Source organism: Dryas octopetala, chromosome 4 (assembly GCF_963921425.1).
Source record: "Dryas octopetala chromosome 4, drDryOcto1.1, whole genome shotgun sequence".
NCBI classification, from domain to species: Eukaryota; Viridiplantae; Streptophyta; class Magnoliopsida; order Rosales; family Rosaceae; genus Dryas; species Dryas octopetala.
Window position 1 is genome coordinate 19222442 of NC_141369.1, and position 20029 is coordinate 19242470.

General features: G+C 37.6%; 4 protein-coding genes across 4 annotated transcripts; 3 read left to right on the forward strand and 1 right to left on the reverse strand.

The window, feature by feature from the left end:
- The first annotated feature begins 2500 nt into the window (after nt 1-2500).
- LOC147287738 (actin-related protein 2/3 complex subunit 1B-like) lies at nt 2501-8343 on the forward strand. Its single transcript, XM_086240181.1, has 15 exons — nt 2501-2784; nt 3405-3490; nt 4202-4278; nt 4456-4550; nt 5393-5462; nt 5616-5685; nt 6155-6228; nt 6333-6375; nt 6705-6786; nt 6926-7014; nt 7130-7215; nt 7310-7373; nt 7531-7637; nt 7858-7916; nt 8019-8343. The coding sequence occupies exons 1-15, from the start codon at nt 2715-2717 to the stop codon at nt 8081-8083; spliced, it is 1137 nt and encodes a 378-aa protein (XP_086096307.1). The 5' UTR covers nt 2501-2714; the 3' UTR covers nt 8084-8343.
- Nucleotides 8344-9170: 827 nt separating this feature from the next.
- On the forward strand, nt 9171-13257 carry LOC147287739 (Amidase family protein). Its single transcript, XM_086240204.1, has 10 exons — nt 9171-9853; nt 10162-10473; nt 10600-10779; nt 10910-11004; nt 11119-11194; nt 11379-11456; nt 11845-11938; nt 12031-12080; nt 12591-12704; nt 12920-13257. Exons 1-10 carry the CDS (start codon nt 9302-9304, stop codon nt 13010-13012), a joined length of 1644 nt encoding a protein of 547 aa, XP_086096330.1. The 5' UTR covers nt 9171-9301; the 3' UTR covers nt 13013-13257.
- Nucleotides 13258-13995: 738 nt separating this feature from the next.
- Nucleotides 13996-16601, forward strand: LOC147287740 (transcription elongation factor B polypeptide). The gene is made up of 8 exons (XM_086241225.1): nt 13996-14170; nt 14772-14980; nt 15067-15204; nt 15372-15450; nt 15542-15607; nt 15736-15811; nt 16085-16141; nt 16239-16601. The coding sequence occupies exons 2-8, from the start codon at nt 14792-14794 to the stop codon at nt 16345-16347; spliced, it is 714 nt and encodes a 237-aa protein (XP_086097351.1). The 5' UTR covers nt 13996-14170; nt 14772-14791; the 3' UTR covers nt 16348-16601.
- A 359-nt stretch (nt 16602-16960) lies between these two features.
- Nucleotides 16961-19834, reverse strand: LOC147287741 (vacuolar ATP synthase subunit D (VATD) / V-ATPase D subunit / vacuolar proton pump D subunit (VATPD)). Its single transcript, XM_086240428.1, has 2 exons — nt 19635-19834; nt 16961-18056 (listed from the first exon to the last, which is right to left on the reverse strand). The coding sequence occupies exon 2, from the start codon at nt 18042-18044 to the stop codon at nt 17259-17261; it is 786 nt and encodes a 261-aa protein (XP_086096554.1). The 5' UTR covers nt 18045-18056; nt 19635-19834; the 3' UTR covers nt 16961-17258.
- Between the last annotated feature and the right edge of the window lie 195 nt (nt 19835-20029).

The window sequence follows — 20029 nt, forward strand, 5'->3', positions numbered from 1 at the left end:
GGGAGCTTGTTCCTTCTGCCGGTATTACCAATTTGGTAGGTTGTAAATGGGTTTTCCGCATTAAAAGGCTTTCTGACGGTTCTATTGACAGGTACAAGGCTCGCCTTGTAGCTAAAGGCTTTCATCAACGGCCCGGTGTGGATTTTCATGAGACCTTCAGTCCAGTTATTAAGCCCACTACTGTTCGATTAGTTCTCAGTATTGCTGTAAGTAATGGGTGGTCACTTCGGCAACTGGATATCAATAACGCCTTCTTGCAGGGTCACCTCACCGAAACTGTTTTCATGGCACAACCACCAGGTTTCGTGGACCCGGATCATCCAACACATGTTTGTAAGCTACATAAGGCCATATATGGTCTCAAGCAAGCCCCACGTGCCTGGTACCATGAGTTGCGCCAATTTCTCTTACAATCTGGGTTCCGCATCTCCCATTCAGACACATCTCTTTTCATATATAATTGCTCTGGCTCCATTCTTTATTTATTGGTGTATGTGGATGACATTATCCTAACGGGTAACAATGTTGCAGCTGTCACAGAGTTTGTTGCTTCCTTAGCTGGCCGCTTCTCTCTCAAAGACCTTGGGTCCTTATCTTATTTTTTGGGTGTTGAGGTTCTTCCTCATTCTAATGGTCTTTTACTTTCACAGAAGGGTTATATTGATGACTTGCTGAAACGCACGCACATGCAAGGTGCTAAACCGGTCCTAACGCCATTGCCTACTAGTTCTTCTACAATTTCTCTTGCCCATGGCACTCTTCTTCTTGACCCCACTCAATATCGTGCCACTGTTGGGAGTCTGCAGTATCTCTCTCTTACTCGGCCCGATATCTCCTACGCCGTCAACAAGATGTCCCAATTTATGCACCGCCCTACTACGGAACATTGGGCTCTTGTGAAACGCATCTTGCGTTATCTCAGTGGTACCATGTCCAAAGGCCTTCTCCTTCACCGTAGTTCACCCATGTCTCTTCATAGTTTTTCGGACACCCTTCATGCATTTTCAGACGCCGACTGGGCTGGTAACAGAGACAATTACTCTTCCACTGGTGCTTATCTTGTGTATTTGGGTAAAAATCTGATTTCTTGGAGTTCTAAAAAGCAATCCACTGTTGCTCGATCATCTACCGAAGCCGAGTATCGCTCTGTGGCGGCTACTTCTGCTGAACTCCGTTGGGTGTGCTCTCTTCTGTCTGAACTTGGTATTCACGTCTTTGCTATGCCTGTCATATATTGTGATAACGTGGGTGCCACACAACTCAGCTCCAACCCTGTTTTTCACTCTCGCATGAAGCATGTGGCTGTTGATTACCACTTTATCCGGGATCAGGTACAATCTGGCATGCTACGGGTAGCCCATGTCTCCTCTGTAGATCAACTTGCTGATCTTCTGACCAAACCTTTATCTACAGCTCGCTTTCAGTTGCTCTGTTCCAAGATTGGCCTCTTTGATCGTGGCTCATCTTGAGGGGGCATGTAAGAGATGTATCTTGTGTAACTGCTGTATTCAAATGTTTTCAAACTTGAATTATTGTTTCAGCTGATTGGTCTTCTAGGATTCCTTAAGAATAGGTCTTCCAGTTTTATAGATAATTAAGTCTTAGTTTTATAGATAATTAAGTCTTTTACTTGTATATATCTAGCTGCTGTTGTGAATAAAGTTTCAAGATTTCCAATCACCTTTTTGGTTAATCTCTATATGTAGTAGACTACTAGTCAAAAATTCCCTTTGTATATATGGTCTGATTGTAGCTTAGCTATTTGATTTTAGCCTTCTAAACAGTGGTTGATTACAATAAACATAGATGTATATATATTTACAGTTGAAATCATGAGGCTGTATATTCCATTGTTTTGATGGTCATTGCATTAGCAATATGATTATAAGATCTAGCAGTATATATGATAGAATGAAATGCTTTGTCTTATGAAGTTGTTAGTAGAGTTGTGCACATATCTAACACTGTCACATTGACGCTGATGATAGAACTCTGAGGATAGAAGCCGCCACAACATGTTCTGGCCATGTTGTTAGATTGTTTGACATAATATATAATCAAATTGTTAATATGAATTCCACACACTCCAATAAACATCCATCTGGCCACTAATATAAGACTATTATGATGATCACAACATGCCATACATTTTGACAAGTTAACTTTTTCATAATTTGTATATTTTCATCATCACTTGGTTTACATCTTCAATTATAAGCAAAGCATTCATAGTGAGAGAGATATTGAACCTTCAAACCTAAGGCATTCCATCTTATAATATTTTCACACTATTAAGGCATCCCATTCCCATCTCATAATGTGAAAATAATGTAATTTTTTATTTTATCAAAAATGAAAATAATTAATTTATAGGGATTATAATGAAATATTGGGAACTTTTTTTTTTTTCCTTAAACACGTGCCGATCACGTGCCCGTCATCACCATGCCAAAGCCACCACAACAGATCAAAGTGAGAAACAAGAGAGGCATAAAGCATTGGATCTGATTTCAAGCTTCATCAGATCTATCTCTCTCTCTCTCTCTCTATCTTTACTCTCATGATCACATTCGCTTCCCTTTTAAACTTGTTTCCGTACAATTTTCCAAGTCTCCAAACAAAATTTAACGGAACCAGAAATCGCAGTTAAATTTTTGAGCTGTAGATTTGGGAAAAGCTTCAAGCTTTTTCTGCCGCTGAGAACGAAATAAGAAATGGCGGCAGTCGAAGTGCACCGGTTCGCTCAGTGCATCACTTGCCATGCTTGGAGCGCTGATCGTTCCAGTAAGCTTTCCAGCCTTTCTAATCCATTTTCTACTTTCTGATTTCTGTTTGGATGCTGGGAAAATATGGGATTACGAAAAGCAAAATAAGAGTCAAGTTTTCTTTTTAAATTAGATTTTTAATGCTTTTATGTGTGTGTGTGTGTGTGTGTGTGTGTGTGTGTGTGTGTGTGTGTGTGTGTGTGTGTCTGTGTGTCTGTCTGTCTGTCTGTCTGTCTGGGTATTGGAAGAAATGCTCAGCTCAGAGCTTGGAGCCAATACAGTTCTCGAACTAATGTGAAGATTCTGGGTTTAGAACTTTGGCTTCATTTTTTATTGGCACTTTTTCGGAAGCCAAACAAAGCATTTTTTTTCTTTTGCGTGAAAAGATCGTGGGTTCGATTATTCTGCTGTTAAGCTTTAATCTTTTCTGCTTATTAAGGAGAAAAAACTTCCCCGGGTAGTCACAGGCTATTATTAGTTTTTTTACTTTAACAAACGGAAAATTTTGATGTCGCTTCCGGGTGTGACGGTTGTGAACACAGGCTTAAGCTTTGATTAAAGTGTGGTTTTAAATTAGGACAATATTTAGGTATTTAGTATTTGTAGTGTTGTAATTTGATCATTCCTATTTTCTGGTAGTGCTGGCATTTTGTCCCAACAACAATGAAGTTCACATCTATGCTCTGTTGCAAGGCAAGTGGGAGAAGCTGCATGTTCTTCAAAAGGTACATTGTTCAGATTTATGGGCTTGCAAGAATAGTTGTCTAAAACCAATTTGGACTATAATATTCACCTGCAGCCTCGATATGAATACGAGGAAAGATAATTTTTTGAGAAAATTTGCAACTCTCCAATTTTTACTGAAGACGATTAAAAATTCCAAATTAAACCAGTTGCATAATTTTGATAAACCTCCACACAATGTGATACATGCTATTTGATACAAATTTGATGGCTTCTTGGAAGGTTCTGCACTGCAACATGTGCAAAATATAGTCTTTGAGGGATTTGTAATGAATTTTTTACTTTTTGGTTACAGAGATTTGTCATTATTTGTGTTTTCTGTTTTGTTGTCTTTCTTTCTTTTGCTTATTATCTGCTGCCACCAGCCAAAAAGAAACAAGCCTTAAGGCTAGAATTTTAAAAAGACATTCATTATCCCTTTCTGGGCTTGATACCTGTCCCTTCTTTCTATTGTTATTTCATTGGAGTTTTCTTTGCTTTGTTGGATGGTCTTATTATATCTATTCATTGATGGATTATATATTCGTCGTCGTTGATTGTGAGCTTATTACCTGCAACTAATATCATGGGGTTCAATTTGTTTTGTTATTGCTTATTCATGTCTGGATTATTGTATCATGGTGTTACTTAGTTTTGATAAAGAGAATGCATGGAAAATATATTAAGCAATATTTTATTCTATCCTGTCACAGCATGACCAAATTGTATCTGGAATAGACTGGAGTGCAAAATCAAACAAAATTGTTACTGCATCCCATGATCGGAATTCGTAAGTACCTATGTGGTTTAAGATACTTTTGGTTTTGTGATTTATTTAATAAAATAAAAGTCATGAGTTATGCTCTCTCTCTCTCTCTCTCTCTCTCTCACACACACACACACACACACACATATTATTTGTCTTTCTTTCATTTATTTATGCATTAACCTCTGTTTCCGAAACTAGTTATGTCTGGAACCTAGAAGGCTCAGAGTGGGTACCAACCCTTGTAATCCTTAGGCTAAATCGTGCTGCACTTTGTGTTCAGTGGAGTCCAAAAGGTATTGAAGCACTTTTTTTCTTGACTCTTAGTGTTTTTGAATCCTTATCCCTTGTCTTAAACTATCAGCTTATTTTTATGGGATTCAAATGGTTGTATTTTAACTTTCATGTACCATCTGTCCGTTTGGGCATAATAATCTGATGTCACACCTTCATGTGTAAGGAGGAGCCCAGATTCATGAGTATTAACATCCTGAATTGTGTACATATCAAACAGACTAGTAGTGGTAGGATAATAAATTATGATTTGATAAATTACACTAATTAGAAAGTTTATATGTGCGTGTGTGTGAATTTCAACATCGGCATTTACTGTGTAATCCGGTCAAGAGTTTGACATCCTGATGGGATGTTGTGCACAACCTTTTTGAGAGGACATCCCACAGGAGAACAACCCTCACATATAAGTAAATAAATTAATTAAAAAAAAAATTCAAAACTTCATTATAGGAGACATTTTGCATATATTTTATGAGAATTATGATCTAGTCTTTGGAAAAAAAAAGTTGATTATAAACTGGAGTTCTTGGTTATCCACACTAATCTGGTAGTAAAGCTTATTGTGTTTTGCAATGGAAGGATAGAAGTGAGACATTGCCAATATTATAATTTCACCAGAAATTGCATCCACAAGATGTGCTGCCCACCAGGAACACGTGCTCAAACTTGTTCATAAATTTTCTTTTGTTTTCCCTGTTGGCTGTCACCTTTCCGGTGATGTCGATTTCCATTGCGTGTTATTTGTAGGTTACTTCTAGGAAATGCAAATGTGAATAGGAAATTTTTTCACTCTTTCAGTGTCATGCAACTCTAATGTTTATGCCTTTTTCTGTACCCTCAGAGAACAAGTTTGCTGTTGGAAGCGGGGCAAAAACTGTTTGTATATGCTACTATGAGCAAGAGAATAACTGGTAAGTAGCCTATTGCCTGCAGTTTCTTTATTGTTCAAATTGTTCTGCTTAGCTAAATTTGTTCAATATCATTTAATGATTAGAATTTCCTTCTAATTTGTATTGCTTTTTTGTTGGTTAGTGGTTAATGTTTGTATCTATACCCTTTTCCAGGTGGGTCAGTAAACTTATCAGGAAAAGACATGACTCTTCTGTGACAAGTGTTGCTTGGCATCCCAATAATGTGCGTATGTTCTCAGTACCACATTTTGTTTGTGTTTTTTTGGTACATATTCAAAGCAGTTGCATGCATGTCCATCATGTTTGGGAAAGCCCCATGGTAGTTATTGTTTTCATAAATTCTGGTCCCCAGTGCATGTGGATTGGAGAGTTTGCATGCACCTGGGGCTTGCCCTCCTCACCCAAGGTGGGAGATCAGGGTGTCCTCATTGTCAATAAGTTATTTTAGGAATGCTAATCCTTTGTTTATTCTTGGATCTTTTCTGATTTTATATCTTGTCTCCTGAACTAATTAGTATTTTAATCAAGTTATCTTTCATGTTATACCTTTGTGTGAGTTATCTTTACCTTGACATGGTCTCTACTGGACTGTTGGCAAAGATTCATGTTTGATTGTTAGTTGTCGATACTAATTGCTTAGTAATTAGCCATTTACCATGTTTAAGTATTCATATTGTGCTCATTCTTTGCAGATTCTTCTTGCAACAGCATCTACAGATGGAAAATGCCGAATATTTTCGACTTATATAAAGATCGTCGATGCAAAGTATGTGACATGTACTTGTAGAGCTGTCTTTCTTCATATTTAGTCTAATTCTTATGTTAGTTATGCTATTTTATGAATATAATTGCTCAATGGAAATTTTGCAGGGATTCAAAAACAGGCTCATCTTCAGATTCAAAATTTGGAGAGGTGCAGAATCTTTCCTTATAGAAACAAGATAGTTTTATGCTCCTGCTTCTTGGTTTGTTTACACATTTTATCATAAAGAGTTGGTGATAGTTACCTGTTGAAATGAAATAATGTTCTAAATTTAGAATTAGAAACTAGCCACCAAACCATATTCTCATATTTTTACAACAATTCATCAAATTTCTATAGATTAGTGGTGAAGTTGCTGGGTTTGGAGACGTTAGGGAGTGGTATCATATTGTTTTCTGGCTACTCCATTCACCCCTATTTTTTTGTTTTTTCCCCTTTCTGTTGAAGCAAATCTCACTTATTTCTTTCTGGTGAAACAGCAAATTCTTCAGCTTGATCTCTCGTCTTCTTGGTCATTTGGTGTGAGGTGGTCACCAAGTGGGAATACCTTAGCATATGTAGGTCAGACACATCTCCCCTTTGCATGTTCTTTACAAAGATGAAAAGTTTCTGCCATAGCATATCTTGGCAACTGGCTTGTGTAGTTTATTATTATTTATCATTTTCCACTCACTGATTTCCTCTTTTTGGTATTATACAGGCCATAATTCTATGATTTACTTTGTTGATGATGTGGGACCTTCTCCTTTGGCCCAAAATGTTGCATTCCGTGATTTGCCTCTCCGTGATGTGGGTCAGCATCCACTCTTGTTAACTTTTTGAGACTCTAAATGTCTTCTCCACATATAAATAACTAACCTATTTCTAACTGGATATTGTCAATCAATATGCGGCACATATTCAGGTTTTATTTCTTTCTGAAAGATTAGTCATAGGTGTGGGATTTGATTGCAGCCCAATGGTTTTTGCAGCAGATGAAAGTGGAATATGGTAAATTCTTTATGCGTTGGTAAATTCTTTTGCCTGATGGCTTTATTCTTTGAAGGAGGATAGTGAAGCAATAGCTTTGTTCTTTTCTCTGTAGGAGTTTTATCAAATTTCTTGGGGAAAGAAAGACAGCATCTTCAGGTCCAAAATATGGTTCACAGGTAAATACCTGGTTTTTTATATGCTATATGTATTATGTGTTTATGCAGTTTTTTTTCCTTGTTATGTTATGGGCTACAACAGCGCTTGCATCACATTATGCTATCCTTTTTCCTATTTTTTTATTGGCTGGTTTTTTCTTACTTTTTTCACTTGCAGTTTTCTGCATCATTTGGAAAGCTATATGGCTCACCGAAACATGGATTGAGCAATGATACAAATGACCATTCAAGATCACGAGGAGGTGTCCATGAGAACTGCATCAAGTACTCCATTGTTGCTTCTCTTTAGACATTCACTGTTTGATAGCCCCACTTCCACTCCAAATGTTATGCATCCACCCTACCTGTCATGCATAAGTCTGACTGATGAATTGTGTGGATGACCAACAACTGAGAGTGGATTTGGGGCAACTTTTATTTGTCATTTGTGTTAATAGATTTTTCGGAGTGAAAAGTGCATGACATTCTTTCTTGGTAACTGTAGTTGTATCGTGCCGCTTGGAAATCCAGGGAGTTCTAAAGTAAAGCGCTTCAGCACATCAGGTAAATAAATGTTAATTTTTTGTTTCTAATTGCTTATTCTAAAGTCCTTTTCTATTTTCCAGAGGATCCTCTATCATTAATTCTAACACACTGGCATCACAGGATTGGATGGAAAAGTTGTTGTCTGGGATCTGGAGAACCAATCAGATTTATTGGAGTATTTGTAAACCTTCCCCATAAACATAGAATTTCTTTGTGTAATATTGGTGGATATTGGAAATGTTCCTTGTATATTTCAGGTGACCGAGTAATTTTGGTAATATTTCTACAGAAGCCTAGGAGAAAATAAACTGCAAATCATGGTGATTTTAGTTTTGTATACCACTTTTTGTATCAATCACTTAATGTAATGTATTGTCTCGTGTACTCACTGATCAGAAAGGAAAATATTCTCCATTTGATGTGATCAAGAACAATTTACTTATTATTATACATGTTACCTGTTAATTGTCTGTAAAATGTTACTACACAACTATAAGAGAGTAAAGCAGGCAAGTCCATAGAAAAAAAAATAATTAAAATTTTATTATTACAATTGTTACTGTTCGTCAATAATTCAACCACATATGTTCTTGATGGACAGTGGCAATGAGTGTTAGGATTAGCAATGAATGTTCACAAGTTAAAAACAAGTTAAAAGTGGACTTATGAATCCAAACAAAATCCGTCTGAGTACAATTTAAGACTGATAAGTAAGAGAGAAACTCGAAATGATGCAACATAGAAGGAATCTCTAAAACTAATGCACCATATATACTTGCTTGAACACTCTCCCTCACTAAGGACTTGGCGCACCACCTCTTGGATTAAAACCCCCTATCAATAGAAAATCGAAGACTGAATGAGAGCTTGCAGCTCACTGAGCCAACCTGGCCATGAAAGTCCCCTGTAGGCTATATCATTGCGAACCACCGCCCCTAGACCATGCAGCCTTGGATGTGTACAGCTAGCTGCAGTTCCATGTCGTTTTATTTGGAGTTCCAGGGTGAGGAGACTATGCATGCTTGGTGAGGAGTACAGCGCAAAATCTTGATGCATGGGGTTGGGGAAGCAGTTTTTAACGCTGCAGTCCCAAACTATATAGGGACCAAAAACAAAGGATGAAGGACTTTTGAAATCGATAGTTTGGACTAAATTGAAACACAATTGACATTTTATGGACTATTTTAATACAAAAACGTAAAAAAGAATGCCCGACCCAAACCCGAAGCTCAAGATACCAGATTACCAAACTGTTGGGCATTACTTGATCGTCATCAGTCAGTCCGCATTCGACAGCCACCAATCGTCAAAATCTTTAAAACCTTTTATCTCTTGCAGCTGAGCATTTGAGCTTACAATCCCAGTTGTTGTTGTCGTTGTTGGAGGGAAAGCAAATCAAAACCATGCTGTCGACACTCCAACCTCCACGCTCACTCTCCCACTTCTGCACTAAACCCACCTTCCTCCTCCGCCACACCTCCCTTAAACCCCTCTCCTCCTTATCCTCACAGCCCGTCACCCACTCCACCACCACAGACCAATCCCAATCCCCAAACTCCCAAATCCTCTCCACCCGCCACTCCCTCCTCTCCCGCCATCTCACCGCCACCCAGCTCGCCGAGTCCTTCCTCACCCGCCTCCGCCGCACCGAGCCCCACCTCCGCTCCTTCCTCCACGTCTCCGACGACGTCCTAGCCCAAGCCCGCCAGCTGGACGAGAAGGTTCAGAGGAATGCGGACCTGGGTCCCCTTGCTGGGGTCCTTGTAGCTGTCAAAGACAACATCTGTACGGCTGAGATGCCCTCCACGGCTGGGTCGCGTGTTCTAGAGGGCTATACGCCGCCGTATGATGCCACTGCAGTGAAGAAGATCAAGGAGCTTGGTGGGATTGTGGTGGGCAAGACCAATTTGGATGAGTTTGGCATGGGTAGCACCACTGAAGCCTCTGCCTTTCAGGTTTTGCTCTTCTGGGTTTCCTTTGTTTTGTGAATGTACTTTGTGGGTTCTGTGTAATTTTTATTCGTGTTATTGAATTTAAAAGAAATTCGTAAAAAAATTGAACTTTTTAGTTGAATATTAAAGAGGTTAATTTTAGTGTTTCATGGAAATTTGAAATGGGAGCTACCCTTTTTCTTGTGGGCATTGAAAAAGCTTGTTTTTGTGTAAGACTCAAAGAGAGTGAGGTTGTGGAAGCTCGTTTCTTTATGTTGGCCACTGGTAACTGGGGTTGGTTTACTCAGGTGGTGCATCTGTTCATTCATTAGGTGACTGCAAATCCATGGGATATATCTCGGGTGCCGGGAGGGTCGTCTGGAGGCTCAGCTGCAGCTGTGTCTGCAAGGCAGTGTATGGTGTCATTGGGAAGTGATACTGGTGGAAGTGTGAGGCAGCCAGCATCGTTTTGTGGTGTTGTTGGGCTGAAGCCCACATATGGGCGTGTCTCAAGATTTGGACTTATGGCATATGCCTCATCGCTTGATGTCATTGGATGCTTTGGTACTTCTGTTGCTGATACTGGGATTCTTCTTCATGCAATCTCTGGTCATGATAGACTTGATGCCACTAGCAGCAAGCGTGTAAGAAAATCTTATAAGTCTGATCTTATTTGTATTGGGTATCTTATCTTGTCATTAGGCATCATGAATGTGAAATTTGCAATTTTTATTAAACATCTTAACCTGAATGTGATCTTTCTCTTTCAGGAGGTTCCTGACTTTGGATCTCAATTTCTTTCCATTAGTTTGCTAGAATCTAAACCTCTGAAAGGATTGAGGATTGGTTTGATCTGTGAAACTCTCGATGATGGTGTTGATACTGGAGTATCTTCTGCAATCCGTACTGCTGCTTTGCATCTTGAAGAATTAGGTTGCTCTGTAACAGAGGTCGACTTTCTTCTATTATAAACTTCCTTTCTACTTTTAACTGCTTGTACTACTCTGTTTCTTCCCCAAAATTTCATGTACACCCCTTCTTGTTTCTTGATTAAAATCTTCTTGAACCATTAACTTGCAGGTCTCACTGCCGTCTTTCTCACTTGGGTTGCCAGCCTACTACATCCTTGCTTCATCTGAGTCATCTTCAAACTTATCACGTTATGATGGTGTCAGGTAATGTGCAGAGAAGAATTGTTAAACATATTCTCAAAACTTCCTCTTTGCATGCTACATTATTAGCATTATGGATATTCTTACTCTTCATGATTTTTTTTTGTCAACATCCAGGTATGGAAACCAAGTTGTTGCTGATGAGCTGAACTCTTTATACATGGATTCCCGAGCCATGGGATTTGGTTCTGAGGTAATCTATATATAGATGGCTAGTCAACACTGTTCTTCCATACTCTCTTGGGTTTTGAAGTTTCTATAAACCAAAGCATCATTACACTGCTCCTGGTCTAGTTATAGTCTTGACTTAAAACACGGAAGTTCAAATTAGACTCATACCAGTTAGTGACTTAATTTTAATGGTTATGTTTTTGCAGGTCAAACGGAGAATTCTGACGGGAACATATGCCCTTTCAGCTGGTTATTATGATGCATATTATAAGCGCGCCCAGCAGGTACCGTGATGATCGTGCTAAATTTTTGCATTTTCAAAATTAGTTGTAGTCCTAACCAAAAATTAGATTTTTGGTGTCAGGAGTCATCCTATATTAGTGTTTGAATCCCTTAGCATTCCAAAAAGCAAATGGGAACTCATGGAAAATCATTTATCTCAGGATTCACCTGACAATGATCTTGTATTCTCAAATTCTATTCATTAATGATTTCTTGGGGTAGTTTACCAGTGCTACAGTGGTTTCTGGACTTTATTTATAAACATATCATACAAACTCACTATAGTAGCTCATTCATGGTTACTTCACTATGATGGTTATGCTCTCAGCTTCGTAATTCTATGGCTTTTTGGTGTTCAAGAAGGAATTAATGATTGTTATCGTGCTTTAGGTGAGGACTGTTATTCAGAAAAGCTTCAAGGCAGCGCTGGATGAACATGACATCCTAATTTCACCTGCTGCTCCATCAGCTGCTTATAAGATTGGTAGGCTGGTTAACCATACATGTATGTTTTTTCTATTTTGTGTTAAATTACATGTTTTTCTGCAAATCAACCATTTGCTTGTATCTTTCCAGGTGAAAAGAAAAACGATCCATTAGCAATGTATGCAGGGGACATAATGACTGTGAGCACTTTCTCTGAGTACCACAAATTTTAGTTTTCTGCAGGACTGTTCAAATTTCTTTTTCAAAGCAATTTTTTGGCTAGGGTTTGGGTGTGGGGGAGAATAGATGCCTCCAATTCTTTTCACAAGTTTGATTACTGTTGCTCCTAGTGTCAACCATGTCTTGCTAGTATGTTCATGTATATTTGATTGCAGTTTATACTTGCAGTATGAACATATACACTTAAACCGATTCTGGGATGTTCCCTTGTTTATGATAATTTTTGTTGTCCACATCTTCATTTTTAGAGTAATGTAATTCACTTATTCTAGTAAGAGGCTTAAAGTTGTCCCAGTTTCCCAGATCTCATTTTGGGGAATTCACTGACATACGTTCTGACTCTTGATTGTTATGCTCTATATAGCGTGGGTGTTTGTCCTCATTTGCAACTCTTTATTGCCTGTCATGTAGTTTCGGCTAGTAAGATGACTAAATGACTCTAACCTGTTTCCACTTAATTCTTTATGCAGGTCAATGTTAACTTGGCAGGTCTACCTGCATTAGTTTTGCCATGTGGATTTGTTGAAGGGGGGTCTGCAGGCCTTCCTGTTGGTCTTCAAATGATTGGTGCAGCATTTGACGAGGTACTGCCTTTTCACGTGCTACATTGCAACATGTTACTTTGCATTGGCAATTACTACTCAACCTGACCTTGTATTTCTGGTATCTATTTTAGGGACAATGAGTGAGAACTTGCCACATTTACAAATTAAATTAAACACTGATTGGGAAGCCACTGAATTAAGCGAAATTTATGAAATTGCAGACTTGATGTTAAATTTTTCCATCTATTTTGCAGGGAAAATTGCTTAAAGTGGCTCATATTTTTGAGCAGACTCTTCAGAATTCCACATTTGTTCCTCCATTGGTATCAGATGACATTGCATGCTAGCTACCAGAATTGATGGTTGATGTGCTCATCTGAAAATGGGTTTTGAAACTTGTAATCAATTATTTAGAATTAGTCAGCCAGACTTGAGCTTCCCTGGAAAAGTCAGGTTGAACCAATCAGATTAAAAGTTGAAATTCCAATGCCAACATGGGAAGGTGCTTTAGATCAATGAACCATTGTCTCATGGGCTATTGATAGCCTGGAACATATAAATTGATTGAATCAACCTTGTAACTCACCAGCAATCCTGTCCCAAGTTTGTGTCTTGTCCCAATCAATTATCTATATGACCAAGTTTCCTAAATAAAACAAATGTATTATGTTTGTGTGTCAAGTGTAAACACAAAGCACTTGAGAATTCTCCCTAACCAGTCACTTTAATGCATAGTTGGCCAAATATTATTCAGTATTCTAGAATGAAATTGGGCATATTCTTCGGATGCTACCATTCTTTTGTACATTTGAAATGCCCCTTTTTTGAGCTTCAATTTAATAAATTACTAAAATAAATGTTCGTTGACCTATAATATTTTTCCACTTATTTTATTAAAATTAAATTGCATTAAAGAATTTTCTTTTTCTTTTTACTTTCAACAACATTCCCCATCATACTTCTATTTGAGATATGTATATAAGTTCATAAGTTCATAACAGCAAAAATATCAATAACCATTTATAAAAATCTCATTAATCATGTCTTTAGTTCTTTACAATAATGGACTAAAGTGCCTTTTCTTTTTTTCATATGCATAATATGCCTTTATATATTTTCTTAAATCTGTTAAAAAAAAAAAAAACAAACAAACAAACACACAAAGTGAAAATGACTACAGATATGGTACACAGGTAAAAGTTTCTAGTTACGGCTGTAAAGTGGTAAGATAATAATGATTAATGACGTGGGGGTTAGTTAATATCCCGCCAGATGAACTTGGCACGCCCAGCGCACGTTAGCATAAGCTACCTCTGACAAGGATTCCTAGGACTAAACGCAAAGAGGGAAGCAGACCTCATCTTCCATACCAACAATCCCGGTGCATATTAGCAACCACAAAAAAACTAAAAAAACAACGAAAAGCGAACAATATTTTTAATCAATTAAAATAGAACCATTGATTCACCTCTGTCAAGCGATCACTTCCCGTCTCCGATCACTCGGTGAGTTCCCCAAAAGCTTGATTCCAGTTTTTTGTTTTTTGTTTTTCTCTTTTTCTGTCCCCAAGATTCGAGCTTTTTACATTTTTATCTATAATTTGTAATTGGATATGTTTGGATTGAATTAACGATTTACGTTGATGAATCTGAGTTCTGTGGATTCACGATTCATTTTTTGGATTTTTTTGTGTGAGATTAATAGCGAAAGGTTGACCTGAGCTGAATTTGTTGAGTTTTTCTTTTAATTTATGGATTTTTTTTTGTTGGTTGTTGATTGGTTGTTGAGAAAACTGAGGGATTTACGTGTTCAGCACAATCAAATTAGTGTTCAAAGTTATATGAATTTTTGATATTTAATTTTTCTATTTTCTTTTTCTCAGTTTTCTTAGGATGCAAACACTGGCAAATTCTATTTCTTGTCATAATGGGTCGAAAGAAAAATTTTTCGGACAGAGTAAACTGAGCTCACCTAAATTTCCAAGATATTTTTGTGTTGGGTAAATTAATTTTCAAGATTTTGAGCCTCATATGTGCCTGACAATTAAATAGTGCCGACTTATTTGTTGAATTCAGTTTAGTTGAGTTCTGTTTTTTCATTTTTCAGATAAGAAGTGATCAAGTAACATGGATGAGGAATATAGAAGAATGAAAGGGAAGGGAATAACTCCATCTTTGGTTGATCTGTGCGTTAATACGGCAATAGATAATTTAAGGCGCCTTGGGGATGTTGGTGAAACAGATTTCTATCTTCTTGAGCGAATTCTACCACATTGTACGATCGACCAGTTGAGGCATGTTGAGAAGAGTACAAAAGTAAGTTGTTCCACATTGTTTTTTATTCAAATGTTTTGTTATGTTTTAGCTTAAGTTCTGAGATGTTCTTTGATTAATTCGTGTAGGGTAGAGATTTGAGTCCAGTAACTGATAAGTTGTGGAAGAAATTCTACAAAAAGGAGTTTGGTACTGAGAGGACTAATATGGTGATTGAAAGGATGAGGAAAAAGAAAGTCTCATTCAGATGGATTCAATTGTACGAGGTGGGTGTTTCATTCTGTCCAACCAAATATGTTTCTCTAAGTGTCCATAGTCAAATGTCATTTTCTTAATGTATAGATCGGTTTTGGTTACTTGAGATACAGCATTTCTAGATATGATTTATGCTTCTAGCTAAGGATAAAGAATTTAACTGGGTGATTACTTGCAGGCAAAATTGAAGGAAGTGGATGAGGCTGAAAATGAAGCAGCTGACCGGTTGAAGAGTCTTTATCAAAAAGAAGATGCTCGTATGTTTTCTCAGCATGTCCTAGCAAAGAAAGAAATAACATATTAATTTGTACATGATTAAAGTAGTAACCAACTATTGAAATTTTGTAGGCAAACAAAGTCGACAAGTTCGTATTTGCACAAAGGTTCCACCACCAAAAAATAAAAGAAGCTTTGGTAATTTTTTTGTTCTCTTATAGTTGGATCTCTTGTATTTCATACGCACAGTCCCGCAAAGACTATTACATTAAATAGGGTGCACAATAAATGTGTTTTCTTGTTGTATTTATGATAATTCTTTGTAGGCAACAGCCCTGGCTACAACCTTGGGAACTCAAAGAGCAACTTGATGAAGAAATCAAAGATAGACTTTCTTAAAAGGTAATATTATTTTGTAGAATGATGCATGGTGTAGTATGCCCCTTTGGCTTGTGAACAGATATTTTTCCCCCCAGTTTGAGATTTATTTTCTTGTTCCAATTTTTGTATATTTTATTTTGTGAATCATCAAAATGTTTTTATAATTATCCTGGAGCCTTATTTTCAATGATCTTGGGTATTGACATGGGCCACGAGTGATTTTTCTCAAGATTATTGTTGTTGAGATAGAATTTCAAGATATTGACCCTTTTTCCCCCTCTTTCGTTTGAGCAGTAATGAGGTGAGAAATCTTGCAGCTATGAAGAGAAATGCACTCCAGAGGAATTACAGGTAAAAATTCTCAGTTCGATTTATGCATTTAACAAACCTACGTATAGACATTGTGACACATTTCTAGCTCTCACTATATCTACCTTGTGTTATACAGTGCCCCGCCCATGAAGAAGCCAGGTGGGGTTTCTGGGACGGGTTCGAGTTCAACTTCTAAACCCACCAGGCCCGTAGAGAGGACATTCAAGCAGAAGTATCCTTTCTAAATATTGGTGCCTCTGTGAAGAGAGCAGTGTCAGATGGAATGCTCAGGCTCTGCAACACCATCATCTATTGAAGCATTGGCTCCATTTCTTAACAATCTTGGCGGCTTCAACTACTTGCCCTACCCAATTTCAGTTGACTTCACTTTTGCTTGTACCAATAAAGATCATTTTTGTTCATTTCTTTCTTTATCTTTCGGCCATCTTCCTTTTGTAGTATGATTTCACACCAGTAACATATAAAATTTGTTATTTCATTGTTTTATCTTCATTTTCCCTTTACAAGGTTCAGAGTATTGTCCAGCATTTTCGTATCGAGCTTTTTATCATATTAACAGGTCAAAGACCAACTGATGGTATAAGATGGAGATACAACATAGGGGCTCATTTCGTCCTTATTTGAATTTCTTGGGTCGGATTGGTCACCACCCTATTGGCAAACTTTCTCGACATTATAACTATAGCATACAATCAAACTCAAACCTTAAGCATTCCAATAATGTTACTGCATTTAAGGGAGGCGAATTTTGTGGCCGATGCATTATTTGGTGAGCCCTTCAATCTTGGTTCAAATCAACGACATCAAGGTACCTCACACATTGTGAAACGGACTCAATAACAACAGAAGTGCATTGAGAAGTGATTCGAATACATGATCAAAAATAGAGAAGGGACTCGAATAACTATATTGTAGTAATTACAATAAACCAAAAGACCTTCTAGACAACAAATACTTCAAAACCTTGAACTGATGCAAGTTTTGTCGCAAATAATTCACAAAATAGAAGCATACATGGAGGGGGTGGAGCTTTTATTCAGAACATAAGACCGTCCAGCTAGAAAATAATAGCAGAACAAGAAGCACAGCCAGAACCACACATCCTAAGAACGAACATATAAAACTAGCCTCCCAATCAGAAAATTATATCCTCATCCTTTCCCACACCTGCAGACAACATGTTCTGAGCTGAATTTAGTGAAATTCCCTTCTTCAAAGATAAGTTTTCTGCAACCTGCCCTCCGGCATAATGCTTAGCAGCTGCCATCTGTCTCTCAATTTCCCTCTTCTTAAACCCCTGTATCTTCTTTAACCTGAAGAAATCCTCCCTTTCCAGCTCATCCAATTCCCCCTTGATATAACTTATTGTATTCTCCAACCTAGGCTTCACAACACTCTCTAGAGCATTGACACGACGGTTTGTGGTCTTGATTGCTTCATCAAGGGTTAAAAACGATGTTTGAAGTGAAGCAAGCTCCACAAGAACCTCAATTGCTTTCACATATGCAGCACGACAAAGTTGGACCTGTTGTCCACCTCTGGCCAATCCAGTGAGGTCATTCTTGGTCTCACCTTCCGTAAAATATTCAAACTTTGGGAGCTTTACACCGGCAACATTCTCTTGCTTTGATCGAACTTTAATAGAGGCATTTTGAACATTCTCGAGAACAATGTGCTTAATGTTGTCACCAGCAACATACTTGGCTTCAGTAAGGGCAAAGGAGGAGGTTTTCATAATCTCTCCCATCGATTCTTTGGTTGAGACAATATTTTTAAGAATCTGACGGAACTGCACGGTTAAAGCATCACTCTTCTTCTTGAGGAGAGCATGACCTCTTGTTGCACCAACAAGTCGAGCTTTCATAGCTCCAAGCATTGTAACAGTAGGAACTACAGTCAAGCGCTGGCTTTGGCCGGACATGTTTTCGAAGATCTAGGGCAAAATGAATATACATGCCAGGATTAGTATTTAGAGAAACAATAAATTCAATAAGTGCATAGCCAAAATGTACAGAGATGCAAGAAAAATATAACCAAAATTTCTACGCCTAAAGGATGGAACTAACAACAGCAACACAAATCTTTTTACTTAAAAAAGAAAAAAAATCAACTTACCAATTTACCATCATAAATAATGAAGTGAAACTTCTCCAACAAAAAAAGAAAAAGAGCCTTTGTGACATTCTTCTAAGATAATACAATCGATCTATTCCATAGTAACCTTAAAATGATATGCATCTTCTTATTGACCCAGACTTGTTTTGATAGGCATTGCCCAAAACTTTCTAAAGTTTGTTCATTTTCTTCTATACCTACATGTCCAATCTTCCTCCAACAAATTTAATACAAAATCACTAAATACAATTTTTTCCAATCTTAGTGTTTTCAAACACTTCCAGCATTACCCATAATCCTAGTAGGAATCTAATAGATTAAAATAGAAATAAATCCTAAGAATAAATCCACAAAAAAAAAAAAAAAAAAAAAAATCTAACCTGAAAGGGCAAACAAACTAGAGCAATTACAAATTTCTGAGGAAAAGAAAAAGCTTCAAATACCTAACAAAAAAAAAGTGGAACTTTTCAACCATCAAAACCAAACCAGTCATTTAAACAAAATCAAAATGAGAAATCTTTGAACAAAACCAGTGTTTAAATTTTCAAGATCACTCCTGGAGAGAAATCCAGCTTCTCACAGCCAACAAATGTGAAATAATACAAAGAAAGCAAAAAGGTCAAGGAGTAATATAAAAAATCTTATCTTTTTCCCAAGAAAATTTGATGATTTTCTTGCTTAGACAGAGCCAATGCTCTAACGCAAAAAACTTCTAAAACAAGCAATAATAAAAACTAGAGGCAATACAGAGAAACAAATAGGCCGAAGAAGTTTGAAAAATAGAAACACTCAAGTGAAAATTACATAGACATACGCTGAGGAACATACCTATTAGCTTAACTGAAACTGCAATGAGCTCAGTAAGTGTGGTAGGATTTTGCAGAGTGACAAGTGAAAGTCTGAGAAAGGAATAAAAATGGAGAGAGAAGAGAAAGGTTGGAGTGAATGAGGAATGCTGAAAGGGAGCTGTGCTTAGCCTCTCAGGGCTTGTTTTCCAATCCAACTTGAATTCTAGGCAGATTTTACCCTCTATATGATCCCTTACCAAAAGCTAATCTTTATGATCAAGTATGCCCAACACAACATTGTGGGTCAGTTCATGTTACCAAAAGCTCTCATCTTTATGATTAATTTAAATCCCCTGATATCTAAGTCTACGTACCCAGATGATAATAATTGAGATCAGATTCAATTTTGCGTTTTTCCAATCCCCAAATTTCATTTTCCATAATTTTCTCAGCAAGCAAACAAAACAACACATTCAGTCCCTTCACATACATACGCTTGATTCAGAACCGAAATTCTCGATCCAAATCAGAGCCAAAACAAGCAAACGAAAGAAAACAAAGAATTTTCCTAAAGATCGAAAATTGGGAGAGACTGAGAGAGGCCTCACCTGCCGTGATCGGCTTCAGCTTATGAGTAAAAGACCTCTCCGGACAGGAAATTCGCCGCCGGTGAGTTAGAAAGATCGTCGGGCAGTTAAATCTGAAGGAATATAATTGACGGGTTTGATCTGTCGCTGCGAAACTTCTCTGATACTCACTCGATTTTCAGATTTTGGGTGTCTGTCGGATTCGGGTCAATAATGAGGTCCGATTCCAATGAGTGCTGCTATTTGCACACCCTTTTTTTCTCTTTGCACACCCTTTCCTAAAAAAAAAAAAAAAAACTCAAGGAAAAAGACCCTTATACCCCATCTATTTTTCTTTTTGCACACCCTTCTTAAACAGAAAAAAAAAAAAACACACACCCAAAAATCACACACCCCATCCCCCATCTCCACCCCCC

Coding starts and splice junctions, on each gene's coding strand:
- LOC147287738 (XM_086240181.1), top strand. CDS start 2,715: ATGGCGGCAGTCGAAGTGCACCGGTTCGCTCAGTGCATCACTTGCCAT. Junction 6,376..6,704: donor CAGATTCAAAATTTGGAGAG/GTGCAGAATCTT, acceptor CTGGTGAAACAG/CAAATTCTTCAGCTTGATCT. Junction 7,015..7,129: donor GTGATTTGCCTCTCCGTGAT/GTGGGTCAGCAT, acceptor GCACATATTCAG/GTTTTATTTCTTTCTGAAAG.
- LOC147287739 (XM_086240204.1), top strand. CDS start 9,302: ATGCTGTCGACACTCCAACCTCCACGCTCACTCTCCCACTTCTGCACT. Junction 10,780..10,909: donor TAGGTTGCTCTGTAACAGAG/GTCGACTTTCTT, acceptor ATTAACTTGCAG/GTCTCACTGCCGTCTTTCTC. Junction 11,195..11,378: donor CCATGGGATTTGGTTCTGAG/GTAATCTATATA, acceptor ATGTTTTTGCAG/GTCAAACGGAGAATTCTGAC.
- LOC147287740 (XM_086241225.1), top strand. CDS start 14,792: ATGGATGAGGAATATAGAAGAATGAAAGGGAAGGGAATAACTCCATCT. Junction 14,981..15,066: donor ATGTTGAGAAGAGTACAAAA/GTAAGTTGTTCC, acceptor TAATTCGTGTAG/GGTAGAGATTTGAGTCCAGT. Junction 15,205..15,371: donor GATGGATTCAATTGTACGAG/GTGGGTGTTTCA, acceptor GATTACTTGCAG/GCAAAATTGAAGGAAGTGGA.
- LOC147287741 (XM_086240428.1), bottom strand. CDS start 18,044: ATGTCCGGCCAAAGCCAGCGCTTGACTGTAGTTCCTACTGTTACAATG.